Source organism: Delphinus delphis, chromosome 11 (assembly GCF_949987515.2).
Source record: "Delphinus delphis chromosome 11, mDelDel1.2, whole genome shotgun sequence".
NCBI classification, from domain to species: domain Eukaryota; kingdom Metazoa; phylum Chordata; class Mammalia; order Artiodactyla; family Delphinidae; genus Delphinus; species Delphinus delphis.
Genome location: NC_082693.1, coordinates 86,611,153 through 86,628,414, shown reverse-complemented (window position 1 = coordinate 86,628,414; position 17,262 = coordinate 86,611,153). Strand labels below are relative to the sequence as shown.

The following is a 17,262-nucleotide window of genomic DNA, read 5'->3' as shown; positions in this document are numbered from 1 at the left end:
CATAAACCACCCCCTTCAATCTTCCCTTTCCATCTCTTCCCTGCCTCTACTCATCTCCTCCACTTCACCGTTACAAATAGGGCTGCAAAGAACATCTTCATGTGTGTCCCCCTGCACACCTGGGGGAGTGTTTCTCCATGTCAGTATCCAGGAGTGGATGTACATATTACAATGTTAATGGGATGCAAAATTGCCCATTCACATGGCTTTACCATCTTATACCTTCACTCACAGCACAAACTATTTTCTAAAAATAAGAACCTAGCTCTACAACATAGCGTCTCATTCTCTGAGACATTTACACCCTTCACGTTGTCCTGCTTAAGCTACCTTTCTCCATCTCTGGCTGAGGACTTCTAGCGGGACATAGTCACACCTATTGGCACTGTATGTCACTTCTGGTTACATTCAGAGCTAAAAATGTTTAGCCTCCCTTTCTGGAGTGAGGTGGACTAACTCACACTATGAAAGCAAATCAGGTTATGCCACCGTTGAATAAAGAATTAAATCAGAAATGGGTGCACAACGTCAGGTATTGGTGACATCCCATGGGTCTGGCCTAGCAGCTGTGGCTGGGTCTAAAATGTCACCGTACTTCTTTGGCACAGTACCCAGCCCAATTTTCTACCTCTGGCCTCTGAGAACATTTTAAAGAGAAACACCGAATTTATTTTGTTTCATATTGATTTGAAATATTGAAAGCCTAGCAATCACCCAAGCCTCATTTTTATTTTTTCAAAAGAAAGGAAAATGTCTCCCACGAAAGTGACAATTTGGTCTTCAATCCTCTTCCTTTGGGGAAGGGCCTCCCTTTCCCTGGAAATTGCAGACAGGGAAGTGTCTCCCCCCTGATGGCACACAGGAGCTCAGAGTGACACTGGCAACAAGAGAGGTGTGTGAGAGGGCGGGGCAGTGGAGGTGGACACGTGCTGGCAGCGAGTAGGCCAGGACAGCAGACAGGCTGCTTTCCCTGCCGAAATCCTCTTTGTGAATAGAGGTTATTGTGTGGCCAGGATTCCAGCAGGGCTCACCATCCCCAGTGGGTTGGGCCTTACTAACCTCATGACCAAGGATGCTGGAAAGTGTTTGGCGGAAGGCATTTGACAATATTTGCCTGTTTTCTGCTGGGAACTGCCTCCAGATCACGTGGCCCTGCTTATTTTCAGCTGCTTGGCTGTTGTATTATTTGTTCTTAGAGTGGGGATGGTCTCTAGGGTGATGGGGAGGGGCTCTCAGCAAGGTGGGAGAAGGCAGAGAGGCAAATAGCTCCTAAACCAATTCCAGGAACAAGCCAAGCGTCCCGGGAGAACTGGGCACTATCAGGCCAGTGGCTACCACCTTGGCGGTGAGGCCAAGGTCCTTTCCTGGGGCTGCCTGCTACCCCTGGAGAGAGGGGACAACATGAAGGATACAGACGCCTCGGAGGATGAGATGCCATGTTGCGGAGCTAGGTTCCCATTTTTTAAAAAGCAGCATTTTGTATACTTCGGCTGAATATAAAATGGTAAGGCCATTAGAGTGGGCAATTTTGCAATCCTGTTAACATTTTCTGTGCACCCAGCACTTCCACTGCCTGATACCCAGACAGAAGAAACACTTCAGCAGGTGTGTGAGGGGACATATGAAGATGTTCTTTGGGACTTTATGTGTAAAGGCAAAGATGAGATTTGGACACAACCTAAATGTAGGTCAAAGAGGGAAATGGCGAACTGAATTCTGCCGCTGTCTTACATGAAATTCTGTGCAGCAGTTAAAATGAGGTTGTTCTCTGGGGACTAATCTGGGTATAGCTTCAGGGTATTCGACTAAGGGGAGAAAGCAAGCTGTGGATCAAGATAGTGTGACAGGTTGTGGAACAATATTTTTAGTGTTCTATGTCTGTATTCTTTTTATAAAGGAGAAAATACTAAATAAAAAACCACAATTCAGAAACTTCTATCAGTACATATGCATGTAAATGCATAGGCAAGGGACAGTAAAAAAAAAAATATATATATATATATATACACACACACACACACGCATGTATACACACCCACACACATACATATTTCTCACTGGTAACAGCGCTGCTCTGGAGGAGGTGGACTTTAACCTTATCTGTAATGTTTTCGTTTTAAAATAAGGAAATGCATTTTGCGTAAATAAAATAAAATTTAAATGTAAATGTGTATTTGTTGAATTTATTTGCACCTTTTGCCGTTTTCTAAAAAGCTAACAAAATAAACACAAAAAGAAGAAAATTAGACAAAGGAAAGAGATTAAAAAGTATATAGGGCTTCCCTGGTGGCGCAGTGGTTGAGAGTCTGCCTGCTGATGCAGGGGACACGGGTTCATGCCCCGGTCCGGGAAGATCCCACATGCCGCGGAGCGGCAGGGCCCATGGGCCATAGCCGCTGAGCCTGCGCGTCTGGAGCCTGTGCTCCGCAATGGGAGAGGCCACAACAGTGAGAGGCCCGTGTAATGCAAAAACAAAAACAAAAACAAAAAAAAGTATATAAATATCAGACTTAGCTCTGAACTCCCTGGCAGCCAGAGCAAAGAGGGGACATGTGGTATAAATTATATCACTTTCCCTTGTAGAGTGGAGGGTGCATCCAGTTCCTGTTGAGAGACAAAGTTTTTATACTGAAAGTCTAGTCTAAAAAAGTTTACTCATGTGGAACTTGATATAGGATGTCACATGTCCTCCACCATGGTTTTAAGCATGGCTCTATCCCTAAGTTTAGAGAAATGTCCTACTTTTTCTTCCCTGCTATTTACATACTCCCCTGTCTCCTTCCCCCACCTCATCTGTACTGCTGTCTTCCTTGCTGGCTATGCTCCAACCACACGGGCCACCTTCTGCAGCTCCTTGAACAAGCCCAGCCTGCTTCCAGCCTGGAGAGAGTGGAGGATACTGTGGTCTGTGCCCAGGTTACCTTTCAGGACTGAGGCGTTCTTCCCCACCGCTGAGACGTTGATTGCTGAGGCTGAATCCTTCCTGGGGAGTTGTCCTCAGCAGAATGGGAACTGCCTCGCCCAAAGTTATGCCCCCTCACAGGGCTGGAAGGGGAGATGGGATGAACTGGGAGATTAGGTTTGACATAAGTGCACTACCATGTGTAAAACAGATAGCTAGTGGGAACATGCTGTGTAGCACGGGGAGCTCAGCTCGGTGCTCTGTGATGACCTAGATGGGTGGGATGGGGGGTGGGAGGGAGGTCCAACAGGGAGGGGATATAGGTATACATATAGCCAATTCACTTCACTGTACAGCAGATACTAACACAACTTTGTAAAACAATTATACTCCAATTAAAAAAAAAACACCAAAGTTATATCCCCTCTCCCTCGGGGCAAACTACCTGCAGTGATGAGCAAGATGGGGGAATAAAAACCTGAATCCATTGCCTCAGTTCATCTCTGAGGCCCACCCTGGCTTCAGAACTCCCTGTGAGATCGCTGAAGCCTCTCGTAGCCTCCTCCCAGCCCGAGACCCCCTCTGCCCATCCCCTCGTACCCTCATGGTGTCAATACTGGGTGCCTTACATAATAGGCCACCTGTAGGCACAGCTCAGAGTCTGCCTCTGGGAGAGCTTGACCTGCAATGTTCCCTCTCTAGAACGTTTCCCTGATTTTAACATCGTCATGGTGTCTGAGGGCTTCTTGTCATACAAATATTCACTTAAATATCACCTCCTAAAGGAAGCTTTCCCTCACCATTCAACCTAAAATAGCCTCTGAGATATGATCATATCAGCCAGTTCTAATTCTCCACACAGCACTTATCCATATCTAATACATTCCTTGTTTATTTATTTATCATTAATATAATAATTTTTTAAATTATCACCCAACTTTTTCTCTCATCGGCCCCTATTCTTGATCTGTCTTATCCACTACTGCATTCCCAGGGCCTAGAATAGGGCCTAGCAAACAGTAGGTGCTCAGTAAACATTTCTTAAATGAGTTAATAACTAAAATTCTATCTTAAAAATATAATATAAAAGGAATTAGAGGACAATTTGATGCTTGAACAACTTGTTGCCTTTTGATAATAATACTCAAATTTATACATTTTCAAACCTGATCTGACTCTGAAAACAGATTTTTTTCATCAAAACAAATCCACTGCCTAACTCTGTGAATTGGAGGATGAAATTTCTTCCGGAATGATCTATGTGAACTTTTATTTAGAAAAACCGATATTTTGTATAGAATTACGTACAGTAGAAGGAGAACTGGCAATGCATATGTCAGGAAGGAGGAAAGCCCTATTCTGGGATGTCCTTGTGGGACTCAGAAGGAAGAGGTCTGCTGAGCAATCCATGGCTAAGATTTACCTCGCACCCACCCTACACCAGACACTGTTCAAGCACTCTGTATATACGAACTCACTTCCTCTTTGTGACTACCCCAGAAGGCAGTGGTCCCCAACCTTTTTGGCACCAGGAACCCGTTTCATGGAAGACAATTTTTGCATGGACGGGCGGGCGGCAGGGGGATGGTTCAGGCGGTAACGCGAGCAATGGGAGCGGCACAAAAAGCTTCACCTGCCGCTCACCTCCTGCTTGGCGGCCCGGTTCCTAACAGGCTGCAGACCAGTACCGGTCCACGGCCCGGGTGTTGGGGACCCCTGATATAAGGTAAATACTACTGCCATCTCTATTTTACAGGTAGACTGAGGCACAGAGAGGTGAAGGACCTTGCCCAAGGTCACACAGCTAGAAAAGCAGAGCTGGGAGTTAATTCCTGGCAGTGTGATTTAAGAGATTACTCTATCTACAGCCTTGCTGTTGCCAGGCAAATGTCAGAGAATCACAGAAAAACAGACATGAACAAGGTGATTTTCTTCTAGTCCCTTTCAAATTTTTTATTCTGAAATGTATGACATGTTCAGGTTATTAAAGCAAGAGTGTCTGTTGATTCCTAGCATTTCTAGAAACTCTCACCCCCAAACTCTTTTATGTTGATGCCTCATTCAATGTGCTAGCATTATGAGAATCTGTGTGACCATAATTTGGGGGTAAGGAGTGCAGGGAGAGATTTGACCAGGGAAGTAAAGTAGAATTTTAAATAAAGCAAAAAGCAGCAAATGCAATGAGAAAAAGAATGTAGGGGCAAACTGATGGAAACAAGCCAAAAGGCTGGAAATGGAGCTCTTGAACACAACCTCTGCTATCCTTGTAGCAAAACAAGTTGACTACTGAGACTCTTGTTAGAGAAGATTGAGTTACATTTGTGAATGCTTTCTCCCAATGTTGTTTTCCTCTCACCTGTGGGTGGATTAGTCAGAAGAATCTAATATGATTTGCTCATTAAAGCCAATCTGCTTCCTTTTCTGATCTAGTCTCTCTTCTCCATCCTTCCTGATTTTTCTCTTCCTTTCTTCAAAAGCATAGGCTTTGCAATTAAAGTGACCCAGCCAGGTTCCTGCCTCTGCCACTTCATGGCTATGTGTATATTCAAGCAAATGATTTAACTGTCTAAGCTTTATTTTCCTCATCTGTAAAATGGGCATAACAATACCAACTTCACAGAATTGTGAGAATGAAATGAGGCATGTATACAAAGTGCCTAGCATGCAGGCTGGCACACAGTAGATTCATTCCTTTCCCCTCCCCACTTCTCTCTCCTTCCCCTTTGTTCCTTACTTCCTTCCGCTTTGCTGGGCTGAACTAGAGTGGTAATAGCCCTTAACTGACAAGTTCTTCTGAGAGGTGAGTCTCAGGTATAGAATAGCTTTGGTGTTCAAAGCTACAACGTAATTTCTAAGTAAAACTCTTAGAGGAGAATTTACCTGTAAATACCAAACATGGGTGCAAACACTTAAACAACATCATTAACTATAACATCAAGTCCAGGAATTCCAAATATTAAAGGGAGAGCCACTCAAGTAGATAATTTGTATTAATGTTAAAATAAATGTAGTATAGTTGCAATAAATTATTAATTTATTAAGAGTTCATTGGTAGGGGTGAACAGACCTATGTTTCTATAATTGGCTGCAACATTATTTATTAAAATAATAGACTCTATTAAAATCAATTAATAACATCCATGTAGAATCCAGTCTTTGCCAGTGTTTTGATGATGGAAAAAAAATCTATTCCCAAATAAAATAAATATGAAAATTCAAATCTCCTGTCTCTATCTAAGTTGAGTATTTTATGCATAATTACAAATTAAACTGATTGCATATGGGCTATTGGATGTCAAGTTATTATGACAATGTCAAAATATCCAAGTAATATGCTGTCCTGTCTGTAGGAAGACATAGTTATATGAGCTTCCCATCAAGAGAGAACTTGCTCAGAATGGAACTTACCATTGCAGAGTAGCAGGAGTGGAGTGGGGCTTGGATGCTCTATTATTTTCTTTTTCCTCATCTGTTAAATGAAAGAAAAAGGAGTGAACTTCAGTAGGAAAACATACAAGGCCTTTCAGCTCTCCCAAGTCTCAAAAGACTACGTTGCCCTCAAAGGTTGATGCTTTGAAAGCAATGATATTTTGGCTTTTCTAACATGTTAGATTTATCACACTTTAATAAAAAAAAAAAGGAGAAACTGACTTTTACGGAAAACTCTTATATCAATTTGTATTTTTATTTGACATAATACGTTACAGTTTGAAGAGCTATCTCTCTTCATCACTGAACAATATGACTGCACTCCCCCAACATGCTATGTTCGCAACTGAAGCTGGACATTTGATACGATGATTTTGACCCTAAGAACACACTGACTTCGCCACTATTTGTTTCTTGTAACTCCAATGGAACAGACAGTTAGTGTAGGGAACGGAGAGTGTAAGTGTTCAGAAGAATCAGGTTAGCAATACAATAGAACAGGGGTTGGCAAACTTTTCCTGTAAAGAGCCAGTTAGTAAATATTTTAGGATTTGGGAGCCAAGAGGCAAAATCAAAAATATTATGTAATATTTATATAACAAGAGAGAAAACAAATTCCATTTCCATATTGACAAAATTCAAAATATAATACTAGTTGATTATAATTTTTGTAATACAGGTCTATTAATTAAAAATGAAATTAATTTGGGGGAGCGGGTAACATTTTTCTTAACTGGGGTTCAAAGCTCACATTCCCTTTCATCCAACAGATTACAAATATCCATCTACAAAATCATTCTTAGTTTACAGCCCTACGAAAATAGGTGTCAGGCCAGGTTTGGTCTGTGGGGTTCTAGTTTGCAGACCTCTGCAACACAGCAATCTGAACAACAGATCAATCTTTGCATACTTAAGAAGGACTGCTCACAGTTTTATCATGAATTAACTGAGAAATAGATTTAATTAGTTGCATTCAATTCTTAATGAAGATTATTGATAGAAATAATCAACATAAAATTAAATTTCTAGGGAATTCCCTGATGGTCCAGTGGTTAGGACTCCATGCTTACACTTCAAGGGTGCAGGTTTGATTCCTGGTAGGGGAACTAAGATCCTACAAGCTGCATGGTGCAGCAAAAAAATAATAATAAATTAAAAAATAGTAAAATTTCTTGACCCACAAAATCTGACCCAAGAAAACTGGTACAAATAACAGTCTCAAAAGAAAATAATGTCAAAACCTACAAATATAATCAACAAAATTTAATAAGAACATGTAAAACAGTCAATGAAATAAATCTGTGGTATAAGATTTATATGGGAAAGAATCTGTACTTGTGAAAATAATTTAAGTAAAACTAAAATGAAAGTGGAAGAAAGTAAAATATACTGCCAATGAAGTAGCTTAATAAAGTTGCCCTCAGAAAATATTTTCTTGATGAAAGCTTATCTGTATTGGTATAAGTCTGATTACAATGTCTGCTCATAAAAACTGTGAAGATATTGCTGTTGCTCATTCAACAACTGTACAGACTCACCTTCTTCCTTATTAATAGAATCCCAATTTAAAGGGGACCATGTGTTCAGGGAGGGTTATCCCCTCTCAAATCCTAGAGAGATGACTGTTGATTAATTTAAATCTATCACGGTAATTTTATGTCATCTAGCCCCTGATGGATTAGGTGGGGCATGTGACATGGTGATGTGGCCTATCAGATTAAGAAGGAGCCCTCTGGGTGCTTCTGGGAAAGTTATTTTTCTGTAACAAAAAGGAATGGGGGCCTTGATGTCGAATTTCTGGCCTCCAAAACTGAAGGAAGGGAGGGAGGGAGGGAGGGAGGGAGGGAGGAAGGGAGGAAGGAAGGAAGGAAGGAAGGAAGGAAGGAAGGAAGGAAGGAAGGAAGGAGCAGGGAGGAGGGGAAGAAACAGAAGAGACACACTGGTCTGGTCTGCTTTTGAACACAGCTGTGAGTAGATAATTGGAGTGAAGCAGCAAACTTTCAACTGGGAAAAGAGCAGCCTGAGGACAAAGTCAATGCCAAGCAAGGCAGAGAGAAAAAGGGGGAAAACCTGGGGATTCTGAATGTCATGATGTGCCTCTGATTAACCAACCCTAAAAACTGCTGCCTCTTTATGAGATAATACAATTTTCTGAGTTAATAAATCCTCTTTTCATTGGGTATTCACTTCCTTGCCTCCAAAACCATGTTAACTGGTACAACACTAAAACTAAATGTTCTCAGGGACAAAATGTCCCAATACATCATTGGGCTCAACATCTGTTCATGCTGCTTTGTCAACCTGGAGTTACTTCTAAATGTTTGTCATCCTTTCCAGTTTAGAATATACAACACCACCTCTTCGAAGCCTCCAAGTCAGGAATCATTAATCCTAACTCTGTTCTTCTGTACCCCATTACTTGTCTTTCAGTCGAATGGTTTAGCCATCTGGATCATTATTTCTATGCATATCCATATCCATCTCTCTGACTTGCATATCCTACTTAAGAAGATCCTACTTAAGAAGGCAAGGAGGCCTGTTTTCAAACTATATTACAAAGCTATAGTAATCAAAAGAGTAAAATACTGGCATAAAAACAGACACATAGATCAATGGAACAAAATAGAGAGCCCAGAAATAAACCCCCACACACAGTCAACTAATTTATAACATAGGAGCCAAGAATATGCAATGGGGAAAGGACAGTCTCTTCAATAAATGGTGTTGGGAAAACTGGACAGCAACTTGCAAAACAATTAAGTTGGACCACTATCTTACACCATACACAAAAATTAACTGAAAACCAATTAAAGACTTGAATGTAAAACCTGAAACCATAAAAGTCCTAGAAGAAAACACAGGCAGTAAGCTCCTTGACATTCATCTTGGTGATGACTTTTTGGATTTGATACCAAAAGCAAAGGCAACAAAAGCAAAAAATAAACATGTGGGATTACATCAAACTTAAAATCTTCTGCACAGCAAAGGAAATCAGCGACAACAACAAAAAGGCAACCTACTGAATGGGAGAAAATATTCGCAAATCATGTATCTGATGAGGGGTTAATATTCAAAATATATAAAGAACTCATACAACTCAATAGCAAACCCCCTGCCCTCGCCAAATAATCCAATTGAAAAATGCACAGAAGATCTTAATAGACATTTTTCCAAAGAAGATATACAGATGGCCAATAGGTACATGAAAAGATGCTCAACTTTACTAATCATCAGGGAAATGCAAATCAAAACCACAATGAGATATCACCTCACACTTTTTAGAATGGCTATTATCAAAAAAACAAGAAATAAGTGCTGGTGAGGATGAGGAGAAAAGAGAACCCTCACGCACTATCGGTGGGAACGTAAATTGGTGCAGCCACTATGGAAAACAGCATGGAGGTTCATCAAAAAATTCAAAATAGGGCTTCCCTGGTGGCGCAGTGCTTGAGAGTCCGCCTGTCAATGCAGGGGACATGGGTTCGTTCCCCGGCCTGGGAGGATCCCAAATGCCGCGGAGTGGCTGGGCCCGTGAGCCATGGCCACTGAGCCTGTGTGTCCGGAACCTGTGCTCCGCAACGGGAGAGGCCACAACAGTGAGAGGCCCATGTACAGCAAAAAAAAAAAAAAAAAAATTCAAAATAGAGGGGTTCCCTGGTGGCGCAGTGGTTGAGAGTCCGCCTGTCGATGCAGGGGACACGGGTTTGTGCCCCGGTCCGGGAAGATCCCACATGCCGCGGAGCAGCTGGGCCCGTGAGCCATGGCCGCTGAGCCTGCACGTCTGGAGCCTGTGCTCCGCAATGGGAGAGGCCACAATAGTGAGAGGCCCGCGTACCGCAAATAAAAAAAAAAAAATTCAAAATAGAACTATTACATGATCTAGCAATTCCACTTCTGGGTATTTATTTGAAGAAAATGAAAACACTAATAAGAAAAGATATCTTCATCCCATGTTCACTGTAGCACTATTTACAATAGCCAAGATATGGAAACAACCTAAGCATCCAATGACAGATGAATAGATAAAGAAAATATTTTATATATATATATGAATATTATTCAGCCATAAAAAAGAATGAAATCTTGCCATTTGCAACAATAATGATGGATATTCAGGGCATTATGCTAAGTGAAATTAAGTAAGAGAAATACAAATACCATATGATTTCATTTACATGTGGAACAAAAAAAAAAAGCTCATAGATAAAAAGAACAGATACAGACTGGTGGTTGCCAGGGGGTGGGGAAGTGGGGGGTGAAACAGATGAAGGGAGTCAAAAGCTATATACTTCCAATTATAAAATAAATAAGTCATGGGAATGCTGTAGACAGCATGGTGACTGCAGTTAACAACACTGAACCGCACATTTGGAAGTTGCTAAGAGAGTAGATCTTACAAGTTCTCATCACCAGAAAAAAAATTCTGTATGTGTGGTGATGGATGTTAACTAGACTACTGTGGTGATCACTTTGCTGTACGTACAAATATCAAATTATTATGTTGTACACCTGAAACTAATATAGTGTCTTGTATGCCAATTATATCTCAACTTAAAAAAAAAGAAGAAAGCAGGGATGGTATCTTAGTCATCTTTGTGTTCCCTCCAGCCAATGCCTTCCATTCACACTTAATTAAATAGCTGAGTCTGCCTTCTACAACTGTCTTCAACAATCTTAAAAATAAAAGCACGAAAAGGAGCATGAGTCCCATAAGAATGTAGGTAGACAGACACAAAGAACAATACTCAACCTCAGCTGTTCACCAAGAAATAAAAAGTAGATAATAATGAGGTACAACTTTATACCTCTGAGAACAACAAAATTTTAAATAATCATCTCCAGTGCTGGTGTGTAAATGGAAAAACTGACATTCTCTCATTTCTCTGAAGGTAGTGTTAACTGCTACAGTGGTTTGGTAAGTAATTTTGCAATGATACTGAGAGCTATCTACAATATCCAGTCACTTGGCCTAACAAGCCCAACTCCTAGGAATTACACTAAGTAAATAATTGAAAGGCTATGTTAAAAAACAAGATCAATTGCATGTTTTTAAACAAGGAAAAACACATAAACAACCTAAATATATCTCTTTCCAGCTTATGCTGGCCCATGATTTATATTTTTGTCCCCCCCCACTAGAAGTGGCAGGGTATTTTTTTTCTCTGCTTTTTCAAATTTCAACACATCAGTCAACGTGGGCTACATGTCAAAAGATCTATATTCTAAAATCAATTTAAAACCTTACTGGCCGTGACTGAGAAAACCCCTCAACCTCTGAGCTTCATTTTTCTTCACTTGTAAAACTAGTCATTTTAAAGGGCTATTGAAGGGATCATATTAATTAATTCAACAAAAATTGAATACCTAATGTATGCCAGCTAGACACTGAGAATAAAGAAATTAAGCTCTTGTCCTTTAGTCTGGTTGGGGAAGGAGAAAGACAAACAGTAGAGAAAGAGGCCAAGTTCAGTAAGAAGTGATAAATGCTGTCCTGTGGGTAGGCAAGGAGGATCCTGCCAACCCAGACTGCATGAAAAAGCAGCGCCTGTCAAGACAGGCTTCCGAGAAGAAGCCACAAGTAAGATGAGCCCTGAGTGGGCCAGAGATGGGAACCAGGTGTCAAGGAAGGTGGGATGAAGTCAGGGGTAGGGTGGAGAAGGTGGGGGACAGATAAAGCCATGGGGACCTGAAAGATCAGGCAGCCTTCCCAGAAGCAAGGTGGCTGCAGCAGGGGTCCTAGTCAAGAGGTGGAGTGGAGTAAGGGCACTGAAGCGGTGCTGTGTGACATCTAGTAATCCCGTTCAATCTTTAAGAGTCTCTGGTCTCTAAACTGACAGTAATAATAATGCCTACCTGGAAAGATATTCGGGAGGATTGAGTGAAATGAACTTAAGAGCTAAGAGCTGGAAAACATCAGTGCAGGAGCTGCATGGCAAAGGCTGCCCTGGGCTGCTCTGGCTGGGAGGCCTTGGAGCGACTCTGTTCAGCTGGGATCTACTGTGGGAAGCAGGCAAGGGAGGCCACCTCTCTGCTCGGGAAGGTTTACAGGGGCAAACACAACGGCATCGACAGGGACTCTGCAAGGCAAACACACAGCAGGGGACATCAGGGCTCCAAACAGGAGGTGGCATTTGAGCTGGCCTTGAAGAGATGGTCAGAATTTAAAAGACAACCTTGTTTACTGTTTGCAAAGATAATACATGTTCATTTGCTTTTTAATTTGGAAAATATTTTTTTCAAGTTTTATTGGAGTATAATTGCTTTACAGTGTTGTGTTAGTTTCTGCTATACAGCAAAGTGAATCAGCTATACGTACACATACATCCCCTCTTTTTTCGATGTACTTCCCACTTAGGTCACCACAGAGCATTGAGTAGAGTTCCTGTGCTATACAGTAGGTTCTCATTACCTATTTATACATAGTAGTATACATAGGGAAAATAGAAATCTCTGGAAATACAAGCCCCTCTCAATAGAACAAACTATTGTCAACCCTTTATCCTATTTACCTCCAGCCTTTTTTTCAATGTTCTCTTTCACAACCAAGCACGCACACACACACACACACACCCCTAACTTAAAATAAGTGAGGGTCACATAGCACATCCTGGCTTGTAACCTGTTTTACTCAGTCACCTTTACAAGGACAGGTCAGACTTTGAGAGAAGGATGCTGAGGGCAGGGGTACTCCAGGGGGAGCAAGCAGCATGAGAAAACTCCTAGCGGAGGGAAAAGGCAAATGGTCCGTTGCCTGGAGCCAGAAAAGTTCCCCATTCTGGGATTCCACCACAGTGTCTCCCATTCAGGGGATACCCGTCTCTACTGTGTCAGATTTTTTTTTCCCAACTAAACTTTGTTAGGGCCCATTTCTGATACCAACCGCTGGTAAGAGAACTAGCTTTGAGGGCAGGCCGACCTGGCTTTGAATTCCAGCTTTGCCCCTAACTCCGTGGGAGCCCAAGCAGTCACTTGACACATCCAAGTTGGAGGGCCCTCACCTAAAACATGAGAATCATAACTTACGTTACAAGGATGGTTTGAAGATTAAATATCATAAAATATGTTAAAAACTAGATACATTTAAAAAGAATACCAGAACAATACTAATAGCCTTCACGGGCCAAGTACTTAAGCCAGGCACTGTGCATCACTTTTCATATGCCATCTCATTTTATTCCTCCCAACAGTGCTATTAATTAGTTTAATTTTAATTTCATTTCATTTCATTTGGCTGCGCTGGGTCTTTGTTGCTGTGCATGGGCTTTCTCTAGTTGCGGTGAGCAGGGGGCTACTCTTCGTTGTGGTGCGTGGTCTTCTCATTGTGGCGGCTTCTCTTGCGAAGCACGGGCTCTAGGCATGTGGGCTTCAGTAGCTGTGGCGCACGGGCTTAGTTGCTCTGCAGCATGTGGGATCTTCCCGGACCAGGGCTCGAACCCGTGTCCCCTGCATTGGCAGGCAGATTCTTAACCACTGAGCCACGAGGGAAGTCTCCTATATCCCTATTTTATAAGTAAGGAAATCGAGCTTTGCGTGAGGCTAAAAAATCTGCAGGAAGCCATGCGGCCCGTGAGTGGAGGCTGGACCTCACTCAGTGATGGGCATGTGGCAGCTACTGATAGTATTTAGATAAGAACTGGTCTACCCGGAGCCAACAGGGACCCTCCACTCAGTCATCAAACAGGCGCCTCCCACCTCTGCAGGCCCCTTTCCCTCCAGACACTGGTGACTTCATTCCCAGCCTTTTTTCCCCAAAGAGGCTGTGTGTCACACCCAGACCTGACCCTCCTGTCTGATGGCTCTCCATCCTAATTCACCAGAAGTGCTGGTAACTCAGGCACTCATTCATCAAGTATTTATTGAGTGTCTAGTATGTTCCAGCCCTATGCCAGGGGCTGATCGGGGAGAAAAGGCAGACGTGGTCTCTGCTCTCTTGAGCTCAAATTGTCAGCAAATAAAATGCAAGTCCTGGGCAAGAGCTGAGAAGGGCAGGCCCAAGATGCTATGGCAGCGCCAAGTGTGGGGTGCGAGCCCAGGCTTGGGATGTGAAGGAGAGGCAGAAGCCAGCTAGACAAACAGGACAGGAGGGCACGTGTTAGGAAGATGGAAATAGACATGGTTGACAGAGACTTTAGGAATTGGCCTTCCCAAATGCCTCTTCATTTTAACAGGCGGAAAAGCCTCAAACCAAACAAGAATCATCCTGTAAGGCCGAATTCTAGGCTGACAAGACTCCTGGAGCCATTCACGGCACACACTGAGCCATCCATCCTCCAGGCCCACCCTGCTCGTCCTACCAAAGCCGGAGAGCAGCATCTGTTTAAAATTCCTCCCACCGAGATGCTGCCCAGTGCCTGGACTTCTCCCTGACGCTCTGTTCCCTCCCACTTTTCAATTATGATTCCTAATACGTCCCCGCCCAGGGAATCCTGGTCCAATTCCCAGTGGTGAGCATCTCTACTCCCTTTCCTGGATCTGTTTCCTAATATTAACTTTGGGGCCACATTTCCAGGCTCAAATCCTGGATCCTTCACTTGCTGGCTGTGTGACCTCAAACAAACTTTTGGTGCCCTTAGTTCACTTATTTGTAAAATAGGGGTAATAATAGTACCAAGCCCTAATCGTGAGGGTTAACTAAACCACTCCTGGCACAAGGCATGTGCTATCTAAGTGTTCGCGACAGTCATCATTCCTCCAGAGAGGTCGTGTACCTGGATCCCTGTCCTGCCCGTAGGCCTGGGTTTGTCAAGTCCTGCACCTGGGCCAGAGTCATCCACTCCTCTCCTGTGCTCCCACAGCACCTTGGCTGGTCCCTGGCGAAGCCCTCGTCACAGCGTGTGGTCGCTATGTGCTGACCAGTGCATCTGCCTTGCTGGTTTGTAAGCTCTGTAGGGCATAGACCACATTTGCCATTGTGTCTCCAGCACCCACACATGAAAGTATTTGTGGAATGAATGAATGGCTAAGATAAAACCACAGTCAAATGCTGAGCCTACCCATCTGATTGCAGTAAGCATATAAAATAACAACACTATCAGGGAACGTTCATTGGGGTCTTATAATGTGCTAGGCACTGGGCAAAGCTCTTCACATTACTGCATTTAATTTTCATAGCTTCCTGAGACAGTGAATAATTTAATGCATGTGAAACATCAAATATGGTGCTTGATATATACTTAGTGCTTAATCAATGTTAGGTTTAATTATGAGTATTATCCCCTTTCATAGAGGAAGAAACTGAGGCTCAGAGAAGGGAAGCAATTTGTCTGAGGTCACACAGTTTAGCAATGGAGCCAGGAAAGGGACCCAGGCTAGTTGACATCTCAACCTCCCTGAATCCAAACACTTACGAGCCTCATTCTCTCTTTAAACCTGTGGCACTGAGCTAGAGATTTTTAGGGAACTATCTACCTAATCATTTATTTTCTGCCTCTATGCTGATTGAATTCGTGATATTTGGTAACCTATTCTAGAATATTTCCTGCCTAGAGCCAATGTGGCAGAGTTTAACATTGACGGAGAACATTTCTAAATTAATTACTTCTTTTCAAATCCCAAGAACGGTTCAAATTTATGTGAATCTCAAGTTTCACTTCAAAGTTCTAATTCTATTTCCTTTCATTATCCTAATCAAGGCTGCACCTGGCCAGACCTCACCTGTTGGGAACACGGGGCTGCCAAACATTTCATTTCCCCTTATCTACCTCCTTTCCAGCCCCTGCAAAGAGCATCAGCTGATGCTCAGGGTGCCTGGACTAGGCCTTTGGCAGTGTGCATCAGCCCCTGGCAGCAAACCCTTCTCTCCGTGGGAACAGGGCTAAGTCCCAAACAAAACTGTGATGTTGGCAGCATTGCTCTGAGGGGGCCCACACCTGCTTCCTTTCACCTCCTCTGGGTGAATTCCTTCATAATCTTGGAGTAGGAAGGGGCCTTTCTAACTTTGATACAAAACCCAAAGCCATACAAGAAAATATTGAGAAATTTTACTACATAAAAAAATCTAAAGCTTCTATGTGGGGGAAAAAAACACACTGTAAGTACAAATAAAATGACCCGCTTGGGAAAACTGCAACCACAGACAATGGTCTCACCTCCCCACTGTAGAAACAGCTATAATAAAACCACAAGGAAAAAGACCAAGATACACAGTTGGTGGAAAAAATGCAAATGTTCCTGAAATGTGAAAAGACAATCTCAATCAATGAAAATGAAAGCTACACTACAATACCATTTCTCACGTATCGGATTGGCAAAAATCCAAACCACAACGACACAACTCTGCCCTGAAGTTTTCTGCCATAGGGAAGCAGGTGCCTCCTATCTTGCAGGGGGAGTGCAAAATGGTGCCTCCCCACATGGAAAGACATTTCACAGAATCTACTGAAATCCTATATGCCCTTTATCCAGCAGTCCCATGTCTGTGAACAGATCCTGCCGCTACTCCCGGAAACATGGGAAACAACCGCACACAAGGTTATTCACTGCAACTTGGCTGTAACAGCAAAAGTGTTGGAAACAGCCCAGCGCTCATCTAGTTAACTAAATTACAATACATGCTCACAGTGGAATACTACACAGCTGTGAAAAAAGAAGATTAAAAGCAAGAAAAGAATGAGAATGCTCTCTCTGTTCTTACTCATATGGAACACGCCAGGGTTTATTATTAAGTGAAAAAAGCAAGTCACAGAAAAATGCATATAGGGTGCTACTTTTTTTGTGTAAGAAAGTGGCAGAAAAAGAACATATATTTGAATTTTTATTTGCATAAATAAGTCAAATGCTGGAAGAATACACAATAAACATTGGAAATACTCAAAGAATGCATAAAAAACAAAAATGCTTCCCACTAGGGAGCTCAGGAGGGACGACAGGGCAAGGACAGAGCAAGACTTCTCAGTGAGTACCTTTACAGCATTTTGATTTTTGGACTGTAT

The 17,262-nt window shown here is 42.5% G+C and overlaps 1 protein-coding gene across 1 annotated transcript in view; it reads right to left on the bottom strand.

Annotated features, from left to right (window-relative positions):
* RFX4 (regulatory factor X4) overlaps positions 1 to 17,262 on the bottom strand; it is a 166,796-nt gene that overhangs the window by 102,368 nt on the left and 47,166 nt on the right. The window contains exon 3 of the mRNA XM_060025537.1: positions 6,311 to 6,371. Within this exon, the coding sequence (XP_059881520.1) occupies positions 6,311 to 6,371 (61 nt within the window). The remainder of the gene's footprint in view (positions 1 to 6,310; positions 6,372 to 17,262) is intronic.